Genomic DNA, 22,181 nt, shown 5'->3' with positions numbered 1-22,181 from the left:
GTGTATGTTCAAAGAGATCTCTATATCAAAATAGGGAAGGAACAGCAAGATATTTAGCCGCGGTCCTACACCCTAGCTCCTCCCAGAAGACGGTTCACTATTTATCAAGATCGAGGTAGATCCTCCTCTGCCAAGTGGTCATGGATAGCTGAACCAGATGGCTTTTATATGTGTCGCAGAAAGATCTGATAATCAGATCTTGGTGCCCTCACACACCTGTTAGTGAAGGAAATGAGCTGGACGGTAGTTAAAACCCATACCTCCTGGCACAAGCAAAAACTGTTTGAAATAGAGCAGCACTGGATTTTCTGCCTTTCCACTCAAAGCACAGACTTGAACAATGCTATCCCTTGGCCCGAACTTAATACTTAACCGTCAACCTTTGCGTAAAAAAACACTCTGCATGAACACAAACTTACTTTCGGACTAATGTCACTTACTATGTCTCTTCAGGATTGCATACGCCTCCTCAGGACCATCTCTCTCGTTTCTACAGACATCTATGATGGGGCCACTTAGGGGTACTAAAACTAGCCCTACACCACAATATATTGATTTACTCCTATACATGCAATTATGCCTCCCCCTTTTTTTTTAGGGAAAGTGTCGCGCATCACTTTTGGTTGACATTCCCCTCTTTACGTATTGAGACCATTGGCCCCATTTCTAAGATCAGAGGCCAACTGGTAAGTATTATTCTCCCTTTCTAATTATTACAATGTTTACCTTTTTTGTTTGGCCCATGTACCTGACCTTAAGATCACGATTTGAGACCTAAAACCACTCTTAAGCCCAACCTTTCACCCCCTTCCAAGATGGCCACCACATCAACCATCTAGCCCATACACACTAGGCACTACCCGCAGTGATGTGAACCACGTGACTTGCGTCACTATTAGAGGGACCTGCCTCGCTGCCTCAGCGTTTCAGGTCGGATGGAGGCGGGTAGGTAAGACAGCAGTGTCTGGATCATCTAACAAGTAAGTGTTCTGGGTGGAAGGCTATCCCCTCTACTTAACACAGTAACTGGACTCCAGTTTACACACAACAGGTCTTGGTGCTTTTTCCGCCCCGCCTTCCCACCCTGATAAGGGTTACTGTGTTACGTGTCGCACTGCTTCTACGGGTAACTACTGTAGTAATAACATCATGGCTCTAGCGCCACAGGACAGGGTCCTTTAGGGATTACAAGTCCGATTTTCTAACTGACAAGATTACACGAGTGCATGTCACAACAGCACTACACAACTCCCTAACATGATCACAGCACGGACAGCTCTTGGGGCTAATTTTCACTGCATCATCTACCTGGTCTCCTGTTACTAATTTCCAAGCCGTATTATACAGTGTCACAATATGGCCTCGACCTACAGGATTTTTGATCTCTAACCATTGATCACACTGCATACCAGTCTCTAGACTATAGTGCATGTAGTGTTGTGCTAAGTGGGCGCAACCACTTTGGCCCACAAACAGTATTACCTCAATTGTTGTTGTCCCCCCAAGCGTAAGTTAAATGGTTCCGCCCGACGTGAGACGGAGGGCACGTTCTGGTGTAAATAAAAAGCCCAGGACCCTGGGCGTGGCAGGCTTGGTACTGACCACCACCGTCACACTGTGTGGTCTCCATCTGTGCAATTTGTAGGCCCAACCAGAACACGACACTGGCGACGAAGGTGGTCTCGCCACCCCATCGCGTGCCACACTCCGCCCCCTGCTCCAGTGGACCTGCTCCTGCGGCCCCCGCAGCGTGCCTGCTCGGCAGCCCGAGCCTCGCTGCCCCACCGCTCTGCCGCTGGACTCACCACTGTCTCCTGGCCCTCTGACGGCGTCGGTCCGCCACCCGGACTATTGCCTGCAGGCGACCCGCCGTTCTCATCCTGCGGAAGAGGCCCCGTGGTCCCAGGTGCGTGCCTTCCTCCTGGCGCCCTGCCGCGCTCTCGCACCCGCCTGCTCCCAGCCTCCGGCGTCTCGCCAGCCCGGCAGGCCTGCCACGCTACGCCGGCATGCCGTTTACCACGCATCGCGCGTGCACCGCGGCGGCCCTGCCATCTCCCACGCATCTCGCGTGAGGGAGACCTGCCGTCTATCACGCATCTCGCGTGCAACGTTACAGGGTCACCAGCTGCTGCCTCACACTGCCTGCAAGCACATCTGGCGTGCTCCTGGCCTCTAGGCCCACTAGTGACAGGGCGCCCCTTCTGCTGCCTGATCTCCCGGCCCCCTCATGGCCACTGTACCACCGCTAGAACCCTTTGCGGTCACGGGCACGTCGCCTTCCCAAGCTGCTCGATGGAAGAAATGGGTAGAGCGCCTGGAGACCTACTTTGTTGCAGCGGACATTGCTGTGGAGCGGCGACGAGCCATGCTTCTACACCTGGGAGGAGAAGCCATACACGACATCTCGAAGGACGTAGTGGAAGGAGCCCGCCCCGGAACTACGCCACGCTACGCGACGCCATAACCATATACTTCGAGCCCTTCGCCAGCGCGGACTACGAAAGGTTCTTACTTCGCCAAGCCCGCCAGCTCCCAGAAGAGTCCGTCGACGTCTTCTATGCAAGACTCAAAAAGTTAGCCAGCACATGCACCCTTCCGGATGCGGACGACGAGATTCGCGCTCAATTTATACAAGGCTGCACCTCCTCAAAACTTCGTGAAAGAGTCCTAGAAACAGACAACATGCCCATGCGTGACATCTTAGCGCTCGGACGATCTAAAGAACTGTCGAAAGCGCGAGCAGCACATATGGAGCCAAAACCAACGGTCACAGTCAAAGTTGAACCCGTGTGTGCCATCAAGACGAACGCCACAGACACGCGCACGAAACCACCCCGAAGACCTCAGCCAAGCAAGTGGTGCGGAGGAGCAACCCCCCCACAATGGAGCATGCCCTGCACAAGGAAAAATCTGCAGCACCTGTGGAAAAGCCAACCACTTCGCGAGTGTGTGTTTATCTTCACAGAGGAAAAAGTCCAACGGCCCACCCCGAAGAGTGAGACAAATAGAACCGCTGCCAGATACCGCCGACAACAGCGACATGGACGATGACGAAGCGGATGCAGCGTCCGTCCACGTAGTGCGAATGCTCAACACATTAGCCGCAACACCATCCGCAGAACCTATGTGCACAGTGAACATACAAGATCAAGCAGTGGCAGCCCTCATCGACACCGGGGCAACGATCAATCTGATGGCCGTCAGCGTATACCGGACTTTAGACACACCACCAGTGCTCCATCCCACGAGGGTACAGGTGTATGCCTATGGCACCAGTCGACCCCTCCGCCTGTGCGGAGTGTTCCGGACAACAGTATCACACGACCCCCATCAGGTACACACCAAGGTCTACGTGTCGCAAGAAGGGTCCGGGTTCTTGCTCGGCTGCCAGACTGCCCAAGACCTAGGGCTGATCCACTTCGCCCTCACCGTCCAAGCCCACAGCCTCGACCATCTCATGATGCAACACACCTCACTGTTCGACGGGATCGGCTGTTTGAGAGGACCCGCCGTTCGCCTTCACATAGATCACTCAGTCGCTCCAGTGGCCCTCAGACACCGGCGCATAGCGTTCCACCTGCGGCCCAAAGTGGAAGCGGAACTACGTGTGCTCGAGAGAGCCGGAATCATAGAAAGAGTCAGCGGGCCCACTCCATGGGTGTCACCCATCGTGGTGGCCAAGAAACCGAAGCAACCAGACGCCGTGCGGATCTGCGTGGACATGCGCATTCCTAACCTCGCAATCAAAAGGGAACGCCATCTGACGCCAACCATAGACGACATCATCGGTGAGCTGTCAGGTTCAAAGTGGTTTTCGAAGATGGACCTGAGGTCCGGATACCACCAGATCCCTCTGCACCCGGACTCCTGCCCGATAACGACCTTCTCCACCCACGCAGGCCTGTGGAGGGACACCAGACTCAACTTCGGGATCTCCAGTGCAGCCGAAGTATTTCAGAACATCATTCAAAATGTCCTGCAAGGGCTAGACGGCGTACTAAACGTGAGCGACGACATCTTAGTCCACGCGGCGACACTGGAGGAACACATCTGACGCCTACAAGCCGTCTTCGCCAGGCTGCAAGAGAGGGGTCTGACCCTTCACAGGGAGAAGTGCGAATTCCTCCGAAAAGACATCAGCTTTTTCGGCTACAGATTCTCCGACCAAGGCGTTGGGCCGGACCCGGACAAAGTCAAAGACATCCATGATGTTCCCGCCCCGACATCAGTGACCGCTGTCCGCAGTTTTCTTGGGATGGTGACATACTGTGGGCGTTTCATTAAAGACTTGTCCGACCTCACCGGCCCTCTTCGTGACCTCACAAAGTCCACATCCACCTGGGAGTGGGGACAGGAACAGCAAGAAGCCTTCCAGAAGACTAAAACGGCACTCTCAGCAGACACAACCCTGGCCTACTTCAACCCTCGATATGAGTCCCAACTCGTGGTGGATGCCAGTCCGACCGGCCTCGGCGCTGTCCTGACCCAACTACAGCCATGCGGAGAGTGGGCACCCGTCGCGTACGCAAGCAGGACTCTCACTGCGACAGAACAAAGATATTCACAAATTGAAAGAGAGGCCATCGCCATCCTATGGGGGTGCCGTCACTTCCATATCTACGTGTACGGACATCCATTTGTAGTGATCACTGACCACAAGCCACTTCTTCCACTGTTCCAAGGGTCCTTCTCACGGCCCCCCCTCGCATCGAGAAATGGGTACTCCAGCTCCAAGAATACAAATTCACAGTGGAGTATCGGCCAGGCTCCAGAAATCCCGCCGACTACCTGTCGCGCCATGCCTGCCCGGTCACTGAAGCAGAAGCAGCGGAAGCCGACGCCACTGAAGAGTATGTCAGAATGATTGTAGAGCGGTCGAGGCCGTTGCCAATCTCCCTTGAAGACGTGACACGAGCCACCAAAGACGATGACTGCCTGCAAATTGCCATCCAGGCCATCCAGTCAGGAAACTGGAAACCACTACAGAGCCCGGCGTCGTTCCGCACCCTAGAAGCCCAGGCCACACTAAAAGCACTTTACCAAGTCCAGGGCGAGCTATCCATCTCGCCAGAAGGATGCCTCCTGAGAGGCCCCCGCCTAGTACTACCAGACAGCCTCACCCAGCAAGCGGTCCTCCTAGCCCATGGCGCCCACCAGGGCATAGTGAAATCGAAGAATCACATCCGAACCAAACTCTGGTTCCCAGGGCTCGACAAGAAAGTCGAAGAAGTCATCCAACAATGTCCAGTGTGCCTCACGACCAGCCTGCCCAACCCCCCAGCACCTGTAATTACAGAGGAAGGACCAACCACCCCATGGGCACGGGCCAGCGCAGACTTTGGCAGCCTTCCGGGGGGGAAGAACATGTTTGTTGTGGTAGACGATTTCTCAAGGTACCCCGAAATTGAAATCCTGCCCTCCACCGCAGCCTCCGAAGTGGTCCCAAAGCTAGAGAAAATTATAGCGACCCACGGCCTCATAGGGGAACTACGCACTGACAACGGACCCCCCTTCAACGGTGGTGAACTGGCAGAATATCTACAATCACACCGCATCAAGCATCGGAAGATAACCCCCAGGTGGCCTCAAGCCAATGGCGAAGTCGAGCGACTTATGAGAACTCTAAATAAGACTATCCAAATTGCCATGGCAGATGGACAAAACCTAGAACTAGCCCTCTTCCAATTTCTGAGAGAGTACAGACTGACACCCCACTGCACCACCGGGATCCCTCCAAGCCGCCTATGCTTCAACAGAGCAGTGGTAGACACTCTCCCGCACCATCCCATGTGGGCCTCAGCTCCAACTCCGAACAACCGATCCATGGAACAGCGAACAAAGTCCAACAGAGACGCGTCAAGGCGGAGGAGAGCTGCGGACAGCCCCATTCAAGTCAGCGACCGGGTGCTGGTGAGAGATCGCCACCCGGGAGGGAAGTTCCGCCTCCCGTTCGAACTGCACCCGTGGACTGTCACCAATGTCAACGGCACCATGATCACTGCAATGAGAGGGAGAGAGACAGTCACTAGAAATGTATCATTTTTCAAACAAATCTCAAATTGAGAAGACGACGGATTCCCGGACTCAGCTGAGCAATACCCAAGGCCGGCCCAAGACCCACGAGAAACAGAAGGAGAGGACGCTCCCAGCGAGGAAGAAGCCCCGCAAGCGGACCCATCCACACCGGTCAAGAATGAACAAGAGCCGCCAGTGGCCCAAAGCCACTCTGGAACTGCTGCAGCCAAAGACTCTGAAGAACTGACTCCCACACAAGCGGGCGAGCGCAGCCTGAGCAGATACAACCTGCGTCCCTGCCCAAAGCCATCTCAGAGGTACCGGGACTTCGTTGTCTGTTGCAGTCGCTGAGAGAGCCCGAGCTGCACAGCAACTGTCGCACAAGTAAGACTGTTCCTTTTTGCATTTTGAAAACCTCAGAGACTATAAGCAAGAAAGTTAAGATATGATGTCATGTTGGTTTTGTTTATTTTCCCTCAGGGTAAAGGAGGAATGTAGTGTTGTGCTAAGTGGGCGCAACCACTTTGGCCCACAAACAGTATTACCTCAATTGTTGTCCCCCCCCAAGCGTAAGTTAAATGGTTCCGCCCAACGTGAGACGGAGGGCACGTTCTGGAGTAAATAAAAAGCCCAGGACCCTGGGCGTGGCAGGCTTGGTACTGACCACCACCGTCACACTGTGTGGTCTCCATCTGTGCAATTTGTAGGCCCAACCAGACCACGACAGTGCATGAGACTCCAGAACTTCCAAGACTCCTTTACGGATCTGAACGTTGGGAACATTCTTCCTCACCGCAATACAGATACACTACATGTGTCACTCATCCTATTCGGTGATAACACATGCACGCCGTGCTTTATCACTAACAATGATACCTGTAATGGACTTCAACACTATGCTTTTTAACCTATGAATACGGATGCTTCTTTTTCTTCACAATGAAGGTGTCCCTTATTGTGTCCGGGACCCACCATTTCTCCTAAGGAGCATTACTCAGCCTCATTCGAGGTAAGTTATTATGAAGTTAAAAACATGGATTATCCTACATCACGTATGTAAGCCTGTTGTACTTTAGACCATACATTGATGCCTTAACCCTATGTGTTGCACATAAGAATTTTTTTAACGTATGTCTGTTGAGCTCTATACTGTGAGATTGGTTTCCTCGCTGTCTAACCGAGCAGGCATACATCACTTATCACAAATGAACTTGTAAATACACTATTGCACCTATTTGGTGCACCCTGACCTTTACCTTCTTAACTCTCTGTCGCGTGTACCTTTTCACCTTATTTTTCCCTCTTTTAGGTGGAATAGTTGACCGGCACCCATCCAAGGGGCATACAGGTACACATTGAGAGGCCATCCTTTATTCGAAAGGAGACCTGCAGACCCAGATAAGGGCAATAATTAATTTCTTCTTGGTCCTGATGAAATGCCGCCCGACTATGGGGCTATCAAGGTACGAAACATGTTTACCACACTTGACAAATAGCTATCCTGGTACTTCAAGACCACATGATAGCACCACTGCATAGTCTTGGTACCATTTCCCTATACAAAATGTTTTAAGGTTCCCAGAGCCTATTTTAGTCACCACTCACTCACCACATTCCCTCACTTGCATTCATCTATACGGCATCTCCAGATCAAAGATCTCCGATAAAGAAGCCCAGGCCGGTCAGGCATTGTAGCGCTGGCTGGATGAGGAGCACCCAATGATGAAGCATGACACACTAACGGGTGTGTGAGGGCACCAAGATCTGATTATCAGATCTTTCTGCAACACATATAAAAGCCATCTTGTTCGAGTATCATTGACCACTTGGCAGAGGAGGAACTACTCCGATCTTGATAAATTATGTTCAAAGAGAAGCATAAAGTCAATGAGTAATGGAAGGGGAATCTGGGTTCTGATTGGTTAATGCATTGTTATGTTGTGTTTAAAGGGGTGAGACTTCAGCTGCTACTGCAGTAGGGTTAGGGTGCTCCTGATGAATACACGCATGTTGTTTCAGCTCCAGGGTGCATAGATGTTTAGCATTCTTAAATCAAATGCAAAATCGCAGTTACTTGCAATCATAAGTGATTCACCTAAGAAATAGGCTAAAATAACCCAGGGAGATAAAAGTACTGATAAAGGACAGCTAAATGATCAGCAGTGAACCACTTACCTGAACCTTTGGTGGGTGTTCTCGGGCACTATCACCTCTTCGCATATTTTTTCCAGTGCTGGCATCCAGCTGGTAGCAAGATGGCAGTTTTGTAAGACCACCCAGGTTCCGTCCACTATTGCCTGATTGATCATCTTTGCTGCTATTGGTCCCTGGCCCTGGCCAAGTGAAATTGTCTGAATGTTGGTTCCTCCCATACCCAGGTCATCAGCAAACTTCAGCAATCCTACGAGGGAAAAAAATCATCAAAGTACTGTGAGAGGTAGGAGCGTAGCATCAGGGGGTTCATGGGGTAGAACACCCCCCATATATTTTCACTGTCGAATCTAATGCCTGCTGTGAGTGGTAAAGGAAGGGCTGTTGTCAAGTTAATAATTGCTGCTCGGAGGTGTTGTCAGCCTCCTACTGCTGAGCCTTTCATGGAAAGGCAAGGTTCATGGGATCAGGCAGTGGTCCAATTTAGAATTGTGTGCTGGCTCGGCCTTCATCTAGTTACACCACTCTCACCCCGACCCCAGTGACTTCACACAATGGACGTTGATGCTGGGCAGCAGTTTGACTTATCTAATTTCTGGTAGTGAGTGCAGCTAGGGCAGTTAGCCAGTGTGTCTTCCTTCACGCATTCTGGTCTCCGTATCCCCAAAATACCACCATTACTGCTTTTCTCAAACTGTTGTGGTCGTGGGGTCACCTGTCTCCCCATTCACAGTGGGCCACGGATGATGGTTAGCCAAGGGCTGAACATGCCAGTGCCGTATTCATTCCAGGCTCTTGGAGACAGGTATTTGTTTAACCAGGAGTTGGAGACACTTGATAATAGTTAGCTGTTTTTGTATTAGCTCCTTGTCTTACAGTTTCTTGCTAAAGTGCTTTAAAAATGGGTGTTTCAGTTCCCCTGTACTCGGTAGAGTATGTGGTTAGTGCTCTTGCTAGAAAGCTGCTTGTGTGATCTTTGTTCACTAATTTGAAGCCTCATAAAATATTGTGTGAGGAGTGGACTGTATGTGTGTGAAGGAGAGAGAGACAGTAAGAGATGTCATGATGGCACGGTCCAGCAGTCAGCGAACTGGCCTTCAGGATTAAATACGTGGCAAAGATAATTGTTTGTTATTGAGGAGTGGATACTAATGGCTGGAATTTGGTGTGTGTTTGTGCATCATGAAAGGCTGTTGGCAGAGCTCCCAGGTTGTCACTTAGGCATGGAGTACCAATCAAGTGTATGTGTTTTTGTGTGTCATGAGAAACTGTTGACAAAGCTCCCAGGTGCTCACTTAGGCATGGCTAACATCGAATAGCAATTGTGAGTGTGTGTGTGTGTGCGTGTGTGTGCAGGTATGTTTGTATTCACTTAAAGAGCTCTGGTGTGGGTGCATTAACAGAATAGTGTGTGTGTGTGTGACATTGTAGATCAGAATTAGTTGTTGTGGTTGAGATTTATGTTACCTCAGTGAATAGCAAAGAGTGTTGCATGTCAGGGAGTGTGTCTATGTGGCTATGTGTGTGTGTGCCAATCTGGAAAGGGAAAGTCTCTAACGGTCGAAGAATATGCGCTGCTTCTGTTGTGAACGATCCTGCGGTTAGACTTGCCCATTTCTATTGCTATAAAATTCAACATTGTAAATTACTTGGCTTGAAAAGAGACATATAAAAAGAAAAAACAAAAACATAACCGGTACACGGCTGCCGATCTTTCCCAAGTCTATTACACATTACTGGTCAAAAATACGGTCAAATTGATCTTATAAAAGCGCATCATAAAAACATATTGCGAGCCCTGAAGAAGTCAGTTTGTGGACGAAACGCGTTGGAGGTTGCAAAACGTATTAAAAAAAAGAAATAGAAAGGATAAAGTTCAATAAGAAAAACATAACATCGATTCGTCTTTGTATAATAATTGAATTATAAAGTTGATAACGGTTCGGCTTTCTAAAAAGTGTGCTGGGCTAACTGTTCTGCATTTGCTTTGGGTAAGCCGGTGGGATAACCGTTGGCTTTACCAATTTGTGAGGTATAGGGGATTGTGCCTCAAGCCCTTTGCACCTTTTGAACCCTACAATTAGGGATGTCAGGTCCAGTGCGGGAACCTATGCTTTGATCCTCAAAAAATTGTTGTAAGAAAAATATGTGTGAGTGAGAGTGTGTGGGTGAATGAGAAAGACCTGTGGCTGATACAGGTCAGGACTGAGGCGTAGTGGGAGAATTACGAGCAGCTGGCGCTGCAAGTGAGATGCATTGGCAGAAGCCTCTGTTTATGATTTGGGATTGGAATAACATGGAGCATTGGGGTCAGAACTGAAGTTCATTGGCCGATCTATGTGTGAGCGGTCTGGATACAAGTGGGTGTTGAAAGTCAGGAGTGATATTTATTGTGTAAGTGAGCGAGTCTCACAATGCTGACACCAATAGGGATCTCAATGTCAGGAATGAGGTGCATCTACAAATCTGCGTTAGAGCGGAGTCTTGTGTGAATTTAAGCCCCATTATTTTTGCACAACATCTGGCATTGAGTGGGAATTTCAGTTATTGCTTCACCATCTCATGCACTGTGTTATTCTCTTAGCATAGAAGAGTTTCATTCACTGGGAGTGACTGGCTGTTTGCAAGTCATACTTTCTGGAGCATAACTGCACTTACGTTATGCAAGCTCCACAATCTAATGCACAGATCAACCCATTTGGTGTGAGTCCTACACCTTAGAGAACAGTCTTGCTCACTGGATGCTTCCAATCATTCACAACATAAATGATATCTATGATCTCAGTCACAACATATTACTGAGCATCTACTTGCATCACTTAACACCATCTTCTCAAATTTATCTTGGGATGATGAACATGTAAGCACTTCAGATGGGAGATTCACAGGTGCCCTCTCCGATCCTATGACATCATAGATAAGGTTGGTGTATACTCGGCCTTCAAATGTGCTATTTAACCCTCTTTTGCATGTTATTCTCTGGAAGCAAGATGGGCGAACCCTCCTAAAGAAAATTTGTCTTGCTTGGTTGCTGTAAAGATCACCAGCTGTCAATGCGGGTTGTATTGCACTTTTCTGTATTGTCCTGAGAGTTTTGGATGCCTTATATTGTTACTTGGTGCTAGTTGTATGAAAGCTTTTCCTGATGTTCCATGTACCTAGTAGAATTTGCATCTTAAGTTCCTCATTTAGCCTCTGCTAGTTCTTCCTGTACCCCTCTCCTCGGCCTTCAGTCTTATCTGCTACTGCTGCTGAGCCTGGTCCTCAAAGCCCTAGGCCTGCACTGCTGCTGTGCATTATCCATTATCTACTCTGCAAATATTTCTGTGACTGATATCAAATAAGACTGAATTCCCAGCTGAGCACCTAGCTCCAACAGGAGAATGCAAAGGACATGGAAAATGGGGCCAATTTTGTCTGTTGTGTTAAGTTTGCCTGAGTATACTCTGGAGTACATTAATGAATTGTATGGGTATTTGGCCTGTAATCTTGCAGCGGGTATTTCTTTTTTTTTAAATGGGAACTATCTTTAAGCATCTTTTAATAAAACACAATTCAGTGACCCAAGCCTAGCACACAACTTAGTGCCAAATGCCACAGTGTCACACCTTGTGTGAATAATTTCTAGTGTATATCTTGTGAATTAGGCATTATATCATGCCACTTTCTAAAGAAGAAACTGTGACACATGCTTGGCTTTTTGTGTGTATGTAAAAAAAAAAATATCTGTCTGTACGCAGCTGCGGGGTGGACCCGCTGTAGATTGCTTGATGTTGTACAGTTGATATTCTTTTCAAAAGAGATGCTGAATATTGTATTGAATATATTCTTAGCTGTGAAAGACACTAAGAGGCCTATTAGGATGGCGGACGGACCTGCGTCCGTCCGCCACCCCCGAGGTGGAGGGACCGTCCGCAGGGGCAGCGGCGGTCCCTCCGTTGCAATTAGGATGTGACCGCCACCCTGGCGGTCACATCCCGTATCTTTAACCTTGCGGCGGGTGCTGCTTGAAGCAGCACCCGCCGCAAGGTTAAAAAATGCATGCTTTGCATTTACATGCACAAAGTGGCAGGCACCGCACGGTGCCTGCCGCTTTGTGCATGTAAATGCATGGGGGTACCATAGGTACCCCCCATGTGCACCCCCACCCCCCCTTCACCCTGGGGGCCCACAAGGGGCCCCCAGAAGCAAAGTTCCACATGCTTTTCCACGGCGGAAAATCCGCCCGACTTTTTTTAGTTGGATGCACCCTACTGCTTTTTGGAAATCCTTAGACTCACATTCCCCCTAATATTATTGCCAAAGCTACACCCCTGGCCAGGGAATATCTGTGTGCTAAACTCCAAAGTCTACAAAACCATTAGACATTCTTTTTGCATACAGTGCAGGTTGTACTAAGAGAGCTTGAGTCTTTCATGTGGAAACATGAAGTTATTTTGTGGCTGGTTGGTGGGTGAGCTCAAGCAAGGAACCCCAGTGGAAGCACTAATTCTACCTCTTTTTCTATTTAGTAACACAATAACTGCATTTTAAAATTCGTAAAATAAAACAATATGGTTGAAAATTTTAAAACATTCTAGTTTGAACTTCTAATTTACCTTGCCTGCCTTTTTTACTGTGCTACATCAACAATGCTTTGTACTGCTTGTCTCAGGGGAGTGGGGGACAGTGACAGAGAAAGCTGGTTTCGGGTTGATGTTCTGGTGCAAAGGGTTTTTCTGAAAAGTCAGGTGTCAGGGCTTTCTGAAGTGGAATTGAGTGAAAGTCACCTCAGGCCCTATTGCTTCCTGATAATCTCTTTTTTATACACAAAATAAATTGATTTAATTTGTACAATCAAACAACCATAGTAAAAAGATAATTATTTAGGAATATGATGAACATAATGTGGCGTCAGGGGGCCTGCCTGTCTATAAAATGTTCTGGTATGGTTATGATGTAACAAGACGTGGGGTATTTTGCTGCCCGGATCAATGGTTTGTGGGTCTTGAGGTCACACAGTCCATTCCATGTGAAAGTTGTTTACTGGGCAAGTACACTGATCTTGCTTGCATTATGGCCATGTGTATCATTCCCTATATACTTTCTGTGATCATTACAAAGTTCTTATTCAGAGGGATGCTGCCTGTGTGCGTATGTTCCCAAGGCAGATCTTCTTATCAGTCTTAAGTCACATGCCTAACCCCAAATTCAGTAAATTTCCATTACTGTCCTTCCTTTGAGTTGTACCATGTAAAGACATTTGTATGTGGATATGCTACTGTTTATCCCAGTGTGTCTGTCATTTCTGTCAGATTCCTGTAACCAATGTGAGGTAGGTCTGATGGAGATAGTTCAATTGTATAAGCCAAAATCCACTATTTATAGTCCATCTGGCACCGTATTCATACCTTTCTTAGTACTGCTTATAGGCATTTTAATTATATATATTATTGCACTTGAGAGACATTTTAGTTATCTGTGCAAAAAGCTTGGCTTTTTATACATTAGGGTAACAAATGATTTCTGTTTAGTCACTTTTTTTCTAACATAGATTACTGTTGGTATCCTGACTAAAATTTCTAGGAAGGAAAGTTGAAGAAAGCAAATGGTATGTAGTGTGAAGTGTCGAGGTTGTACTAGCTGTATGACATACCTGTTTTATATCCATCTTACTTTTTGTTCGTTATGTACTTTTTAACCGTGTGATTTTCTTTATGGTTTTAATTGACTAATAAACTAAACTACAACACTATTTATAGACACTTATGGTGTGCATGCAAAGCTTAAATTATGTCCTAGTCATCACATCAATTTCCTCTCCTACCTTCTCTTCCCACTCGATCAGTGGTTGGGTTGTGGTATCGAGAAAAGTGGTTGGGTTGCGGTATCGAGAAAAGTCTATATGAGTGTAACTGCTTTCTTTTCCTTGCTCTGCACCAATATTGTGGTCAACACTGTGTTGATCTAGGGTTCTATCATTCCATTTTTCCAGGTCAGTCGAGCTGGTTGGAATAGTTTTCCGTGGGTAAGGAATTGACCTACTTGGACATCGTATTCCTCTATTACCTCCTGGAACGTGCAAAGGGTTCTAGACTTACACATGTAAACCCATATGTGAAAGGAGTAGCTTTCTCACAGTGTCAGTTTGTGGTGAGTGAATGCATAAAGCTGCCTTCTGTAGGCATCTTAGAGGCAAATCAGGCGAGTACGTTCATTTTGTCTTGGATTTGTATTGGTTCCAGCGAGTCCGACAGTGTCTCGACTCTCAAGTATCAGGCATCCTGCGAACAGGACTATAGGGGCCATCTGGACTTACACTGCAGTTGCAAAGTACGTACTACCATTCATTATGAGTGGCCTCCAGTACTCTCTTCACCTTGGAAGGCAGAGTTGACTGAGCAAGACTCTATATTGTACCTTGTTCAGATCAGACCAGCCAATATTGTGTCTGGTTCTCTGAAAATAGAGCATGGTAATATGATCATAGTGTTGGAAAAGTGATATTGCAGCATTGGCATTATCATCATCTTGTAGGTCAATAATCTTCCCATCACGGATAACGGTAGGCTGTCCCAGAATCTTGCTGTGGTCCTTATTGCCTTCCCTACATTGCCCTTGACTAAATCCTTAGATATTCAAACATGTTACTTACTGATAATCTTCATTACTCCATGCTCAAGTCTTCCTGGTAACTGACCAATAGCAGCTATATACTGAAATCAGTACCACTGGGATTATGTCAATTTGGCATCTGTGGAGTTTTCTGCATAGTTATGGATTTGCAGCATAATCCATCATCTGCTGCATAATCTGTAGATTTTAAGGAAAAAAATGTTCTATCTTAAATAGATCAAATGTCAATTAAAACATAGTGGCACATGTTGCCGCACATTGAGGGGGCCATGACAACGTTTGACTGGTCACCTTTTTATTACAAATTGCTGTATTTGGGTGTTAAACTGGTACAAATGAGGTGAAGCCTTTGCCCAGACAGTATTAACATGTGTAATATTATAAAATAATGAAGTAATAGTATCACAAAATGTACAGCATTATGCCACAAAATTTGCCTTTTATGGCTGCATAATTTGACTCTCCCCTGCCATTTAATTCCAGGGCCCTGGCTGAAATACATTAAAACAGTATACAGTAACTGTCTCTGATTAAAGCACCTGCTCTTCAGACAAACTATGCTGGATCTCTGCTAGGGTCAAGCAATGTTTTTTATGATCCAAAATAAGAAGCTTGCAAGATCTCGGGCAAGGATTTTCCTGTGAATCCAGCAAGAAAGTCATCCACTGGATGGACATGACCTAAAACCCAGGGAGTAAATCTGTGCCAGCTAATTAGTACATCTTAGTAATAGCAGACCATTCCCATACTCAGGATAGCTATGCATAGCTTCTTCCCAAGCCAAAAGTCCATAATTTCACAGAAAAGGCCACTTGCTGCCAAAAAGAAGGGGTTCTATGTAAATGAATATGATTGTGTAACTATCCAAGACCTGCAATGTTTTTTACATGCTGTATTGCATAGATCTGGAAGGAGTGTGCACTGTTCTAGGTGATACTGAGAAGACATCTTTGGTTTGAACCATGGTCTGGCTGTAAAACCACTCTATGCTGCCACAGCATAACGTAAATGCTTCAGAATAATTAAATAGCAGGTGCAGTGTCCCTGTTTGTGCCGTGCCTCACCCTTAACTAGTTGCACCTGGCACAGACTTTGGCAATGTGCCCAATCACACAAAAATATTTTACTGTCCTCAGCGCAGGCAGTAAACATCCTTTACAACGCAACTTTTACCACGCAGTGCCTTTACGACGCAACTATTACAACGCATAGCGCTGGGGGGCGCTCTAGGATAGGGAATAGATTTAATTTACTATCCAACACCTTCCCTACTATCCACGGAGACTGGTGTTGGAATAGTAAATTAAACTATTCACTATCCAGCACCCCTTAACGCTATGCGTTGTAACAGCATGCGTTGTAAAAACTGCGATGTAAAGGCATGCGTGGTAAAACCATGCGTTGTAATGTCATACATCCGCGCAGGCACTATCTCGGACAGCTTGCGCTGAGGAAAGTGGATTACTAAAAGATGGAGCCACGGTCTGAAACCATGGCTCTGTCTTTCAATGGAGGCAAATGGGCATCTATTATAAGAGGGGGAGGAGGAGGAAAGGAACCCCCTGTAGGTAGGTGTGGTGTGTTACTGCACCTGCTTGCAGGTTGATGTCTGGAGGAACCATTGGGCCCCCTTCCCCTCCGCCAAGGAATACCCTCCGGGGGCGCACTGACTGTGTGCCCCCTTTATTTGGCGCACCATCTGTGTAACTCCCAACAGATTCTTTGCTTCTGTTGTGGATGCAAAGACAAAGTATTTCCTCATGTGCACTGGGCCATGTCCCCATTACAGTGATGTAACACCCCATTGTTATTGTGCCGGCTCAAAGTGTATGGCCGCATGATTCACATGTTAGAATGGGCAGAGCGAGCATCTGCAGCACCTTCGATAATACCAGAGTCCCTTGTCAGGGCAAGGAGCTAGCGCTAATGCCCAATGGGTCATGAGGAGTCTTTTTGTAATACGGCGCTGAGTGGATGTTATGACTAGAAAACACATAAATAGGAAAAAAAGGAAATTAAAGAATCCAAACTAAGAGTTTCATGAGACAATAGTTTGCTTGTTTACATGCTAAGGACTCACCCTCAACCATAACTTTTCATCTCTTTACCTAAGTGGGCAATTCATTCTCCATATAACGGTGTCATAAGGTGACAGCTCCATCTGCTATATTGTCCTCATGCCTACACCTAGTTAAGAGTTTGCGAATACTTTTACATCTAGAGCTTTCCACAAGTGACCTAAAACACTAAAGCAGAATCTCAGCAAGAGAACAGACAGCACAGCAAGCAAAAGATAAAAGGGCTCATTAGGATGGCGGACGGACACAACCCTAGAGGAGGAGGGACCGTCCGCAGGGGCTGCGGCAGTCCCTCCAGTGCAATTAGGATGTAACCGCCAGGGTGGCGGTCACATCCTCTATCTTTAACATTGCGGCGGGTGCAGCTTCAAGCTGCACCCGCCGCAATGTTAAAAATGCATACATTGCATTTGTATGCAGAAAGCAGCAGGCACCGTGCGGTGCCTGCCGATTTCTGCATACAAATGCAGGTGGGTACCATAGGTACCCCCCATGTGCACCCCCCACCCCCCCTTCACCTAGGGGGCCCGCAACGGGCCCCCGCAGTGAAGTTCCACATGCTTTTCCACGGCGGAAAATCCGCCGCGGAAAAGCATCTTTTAAAGCCCATCCTAATATGGTGGACGGTGTCTGAGAGACACCGCCACCATATTAGAGCTTTTCCGCCGCGGTTGTAAGCCAACCGCGGCGGAAAAGCTGCGGACGGAAACCAGGACCCACCAGCCATCCTAATGTGGCGGTGGGTCTTTGGTGAGTCCGCAGAGGATTTTCCGCATCCTCCGGGCCGGCGGTGGCTTCCGCCGGCCCGGAGGATGCGGAAAATCCTCCATCATAATGAGCCCCATAATGTGGGATGGGTCAACCAACACTAAGAGGCTACTGCTACTTTAAGAAAAAAACAGGTTATCTGTTTAGAAACAAACATAAATGTAGAACCACTGTACTGGTGAAGGAGGAAGTAACCCTTCAAGTTACAATGTGTAATTTACAAATGAAGCCACTACATACAGACTTCCATTGAGTCAGGTCTCTTAAGCATAGTATAGCTTGCCTCAAATAGCATGGTGCTTGGTTTTCATTGTGAAATGGCCTCAAATGTGTTTAGTGAGGGAATTAACCGTGATCAGTATTTCTTAGCTTAGACTGCATTAACAAGTGTAAGTCTTTATCAAGCACTCTGGATGTAGAGGCCAGTTCTTCGTCCTTTTCCATGAAACTTTCTGCTTTTTCCTGCAGACCAACAATCACTTTCCAAATACTTTTTTACTTCTGCAAAATCTGAGTTCCTTATCAGAAATTGTAAATTAAGCTACCATTTGCCCACCTTCAGAAATATAACTGTTCATTAGAAATGCTAGTATAGATACAGACATATAGATACATATATTGTTTTTACCTGCCATTGGATCTGCTCCTGGTGATAACACAAAAATCAAAGGTGCACAACAATTGGAATCGTTGTAACTTCCAGCAAGGTCAAATGTTGGTGGCTCAATGTATGTTTTCCCCATGTTTTCTGCTATGAATTCTTGAACTGCAGGGACAATTTTATCAGGTCGCAAACATCTTAGAATGACCATACGATCTAAGCCTTTCGAAAGGCCCCATTCATCAGGAAACGTTTCATCTTGGGGTTTTATGGAGTCATAGATCTGTTTCCACTGCCCAATATTTTCCTTTACGTGCATCATGAATCCAATCAGATTTTTCAGATCTGAAGCTCGAACAATCTCAGCCCATGATTTATCAGACAGCCAGTCAGGACTAGGGTTAGAATAGGGATTATCAAGAGCCACACCTCCTGTTAAGAGGAAGCGCCATACCAAATCATCGACTTTGTTTTCTCCTTGTAGTATTCCAATTGTCAATAGGAGAGAGAAGAGCAGCTTGTCTTTCTCAAAGAGGGATCGGCAAACATTATTGTATATGGTAACTGTAAAATGGTCGGTGATGTTGCGAATTCTTACATTGAGGTCCTCGCTTTTAACACTGTGTGCAAGGGAATGAAGATACAAGTTGATGAACCAAGTCAATGAATATTGGTACATGGGTTCAATGTTGGCCAGATCAGAGATACAAAAGAAAACAATTGAGGAATGGAAAGCCACTGGTTTGTATCCTGACCTGGTGGCATCAATCTCTTTTTCTGTTGCTGAGGCAATTTGTTGTTTTTCTAAGATCTCCTCAGACAGTACCTTTGATGAAGATAACACTTTAATGGCTCTTTCATCCTCTAAAATGTTTCCTTCTGATGATGAAAGAACTTCAAGAATTTTGTCTTCAATTTCTTTTAGTTGTTTTTTGTTAGTTGCACTTTCTATGATCAGCGCATTTTTCTTCTCTTCTAGCTGAGGCTTTTCCTTGGCAGCCACTATCCCCAAGAGTTGATCCTGCAGCCCAAGTGGGGTAATCATGAAGTTTAAAAGGCAGACCTTCACAGCTACCTCCGGGAGATAATGTGGGTTTCTTAAACGAGTAGTCATATACAGCTTGAATTCATGTGAGTACTCAATAATGTTCTCCCCAAGTCTTATATATTCTACACCCTGCTGTTTGAAGGTTTGTTTCAACAAGATTGGCTCCAAAATAGCATCTAACTCCTCACCAACATTTTCAATCAAGACAGGGGTTCCAAACTGGAGAGCGTTTTCCAGACCTCTAAGATAGTTTGTATCAGAAAGTTTCAAGACTGATAACTTGTTGTGCTTCTCCATATTTTTTATCCATTTGTTGGCTTGACCTTGTGGATCTATCATTAACGGCCACCTCCTTGAATTTGTGACAATAACACCGTTGTCAATTGAAAATGAGTCGACAGGCAGACCAGCAATTTGCCAAGCACGGATTTTCACTGGGTCTCCTAAAGTAATGCTTAGGTTAAAGTCTGCAGAACAAGGTATTTGTTTCTCTTTGCAAACTGTTTGCCATTGTGTTTGACATTCTACACGAAAGTCCACGGTAAAGCCTCCTAAGTAAGCAACAGTTCCTGATGCTAGCAGGACATCCCCTGTAAGATTAGTGTACTTCGTCCCCAAGAGATGCGCAGCTTCAGTCCACCTGTCTTTTTCACCACCAAGACCACTTATCAACTTTTCAGCACGTTCCAATTTTTGTGAACACAAATCTATGTTACTTTCTAGTTCAGATTTCCTTGCATTCATTGCATCAAATTCATCGTTCAAGGCTTGTAGGCGGTCCTCTACTTCTTTGAGTTCAGCCCTCTTGGCATTAAGGTTCTCCATCTGAATGGCAAGGGCATCTTCAGCTTCTTTAAGACGTTCCTTCTTTGGGGCTACCACTTTAGCTACACGGTCATACTGTTCCATCGCTCTCACCCACTTGCATAAACCTTCGCAGGCGGATGAAACATTTTTTATAACTGCAGGCTGAAAGTCTGGATTGTCAATAAAGTTTTCTCTAATTTTCTTCATTATGGCAGGAGGGATGTTATCCTTGTCATACACCTTCAAATGTTCAAGGAACTTCAGGTCTGCAAGAACCCTTTTAGATGGACCCCAGTAGTCTTCTACCATTTTTCCTGATGGACACAAAACAGAAATATTAGGTTGCATCTTTATGTTATAAATTAAGTGTGTGTCTTAAGGTCTCCTAACCACTACATGTTTAGTGTAAAATACTGCCGTGATCAGGAACTTCGGTTCGAAACGCGTAGGAGAAAGACACGATCTGAAATAAACATCTGACTAACCAAGAGGAGTGCTGTGATAATTATTTCTTGTGTGAGATAAATCTGCGAGACATTGCCCTGGTCTTGACGCGAGCACCGCCTGGAAAGTGCTCCCTTTGTGAAACAGGACATCTTGAGTGAAGATATATATATATTGTGACCAAGAGCCCGTGAGCTCGAAACGCGTCTGTTTATGCCCAAATAAACAAACTTTCCGGTACCTGGATGGTGTGGCTTGTCGTCCTTTTGCTTGGATTTCAAGAGGAAAACCGTGGATATATATATATGTATACATATATATATATATATATATATATATACATATATATTCCATTAAAAAATCAAAGGTTAGAGATAAGTTATAGTAAGGAAAACTTTATCTATTCTTTCCATGCAAAAGATATGTAAACTTCACAAACATTAGAAATTCTCAGGTTATAGTTAGAACTTAAATTTAGAATTTACACACCACCTTCTAATTTCTATAAGTTGCATACCTACCTGCACAGTGTTATTGATAACTAACCTAAGCACGACAGTGGAACCCAATGGAGAATTCGCACCTATCCTGGTATCCCCAAGTATATCAAAAAGAAGAAAATAAATGCCATGTACCTGGCATTGTGCACACACTTAAAGCACCCACTGCCAAGTTGTGGTCCTGACAGGACTATACAGATTCAGACAAAGTAAGAAGGTGCACCATACAATAGTTATATACAAGATATCAGAGTGAACAAACAATTCAAAACAATTTTCAAAGATGTATTCAAATCTTTTTATTCAGTCATATGCACATAAAAGCGATATGTACAGCAGAAAGAAGCCAACGCGTTTCGTCAAAAACATTGGACTTCTTCAGGGCAAACGTAAAACCGAAGTTTAAGATGATGGTGTCTTGGATTCACCCATCCAAATGTAAGCACCGTGTATAGTCTCATCGCGCCTTATAAACTGCGTACCTATTGAATGTAGAAAAATCCATTCAATTAAGAGTAAATTGGGATGGGTGGTTACAGTAAAATCCACTCCCGGGGCTTCCAAGTTAGGTAGAATAGCTATTCTAGCCCACCATCCCTGTTTGGGTCCAAGATTGGCATATAGGCGACTTCAGCATGGATTCGGGTGCCGCCGTTAGGGTTCATGAACTCTTGGCCTACCTAATTTGGAAGTCCCGGAAGTGAATTTACTGTGACCACCCATCCCAATTTACTCTTAACTGAATGTATTTTTCTACATTCAATAGGAATGCGGTTTATAAGACGCACTGAGACTACGCACGATGCTTACATTTGGATGGGTGAATCCGAGGCATCCTCATCTTACAATACAATTTTACGTTTGCCCTGAAGAAGTCCAATGTTTTGGACGAAACACGTTGGCTGTTTTCTGCTGTATATATCGCTTTTATGTGAATATGACTGAATAAAAAGAAGATTTGAAAACATCTCTGAAAATCGCTTTGAATTGTTTGGTCACTCTGATATCTTTAATATAACTATTGTATGGTGTACCTTCTTACTTTGTCTGAGTGTTATTTATAACTTACATTTTTACCTACCCCAAATATCACCCACATATCAGTTGCTAGAGTTTGTAAGATACAATGGTGCCATGTGATTTTGCATCAGCAC

General features: G+C 46.0%; 1 protein-coding gene across 1 annotated transcript in view; it reads right to left on the bottom strand.

Annotated features, from left to right (window-relative positions):
* The window catches only part of DNAH3 (dynein axonemal heavy chain 3), a 660,573-nt gene that overhangs the window by 140,401 nt on the left and 497,991 nt on the right, over nt 1–22,181 (bottom strand). Inside the window, exons 52-53 of the mRNA XM_078665068.1 lie at nt 18,256–20,397; nt 8,191–8,416 (exon numbers count right to left, since the gene is read on the bottom strand). Coding sequence (XP_078521194.1) covers nt 8,191–8,416; nt 18,256–20,397 — 2,368 coding nt within the window. The remainder of the gene's footprint in view (nt 1–8,190; nt 8,417–18,255; nt 20,398–22,181) is intronic.

This window comes from Lissotriton helveticus, chromosome 10, assembly GCF_964261635.1.
Source record: "Lissotriton helveticus chromosome 10, aLisHel1.1, whole genome shotgun sequence".
NCBI classification, from domain to species: Eukaryota; Metazoa; Chordata; class Amphibia; order Caudata; family Salamandridae; genus Lissotriton; species Lissotriton helveticus.
Note: the sequence above shows the minus strand (reverse complement) of the source record. Positions and strands in the feature narration are given on the sequence as shown.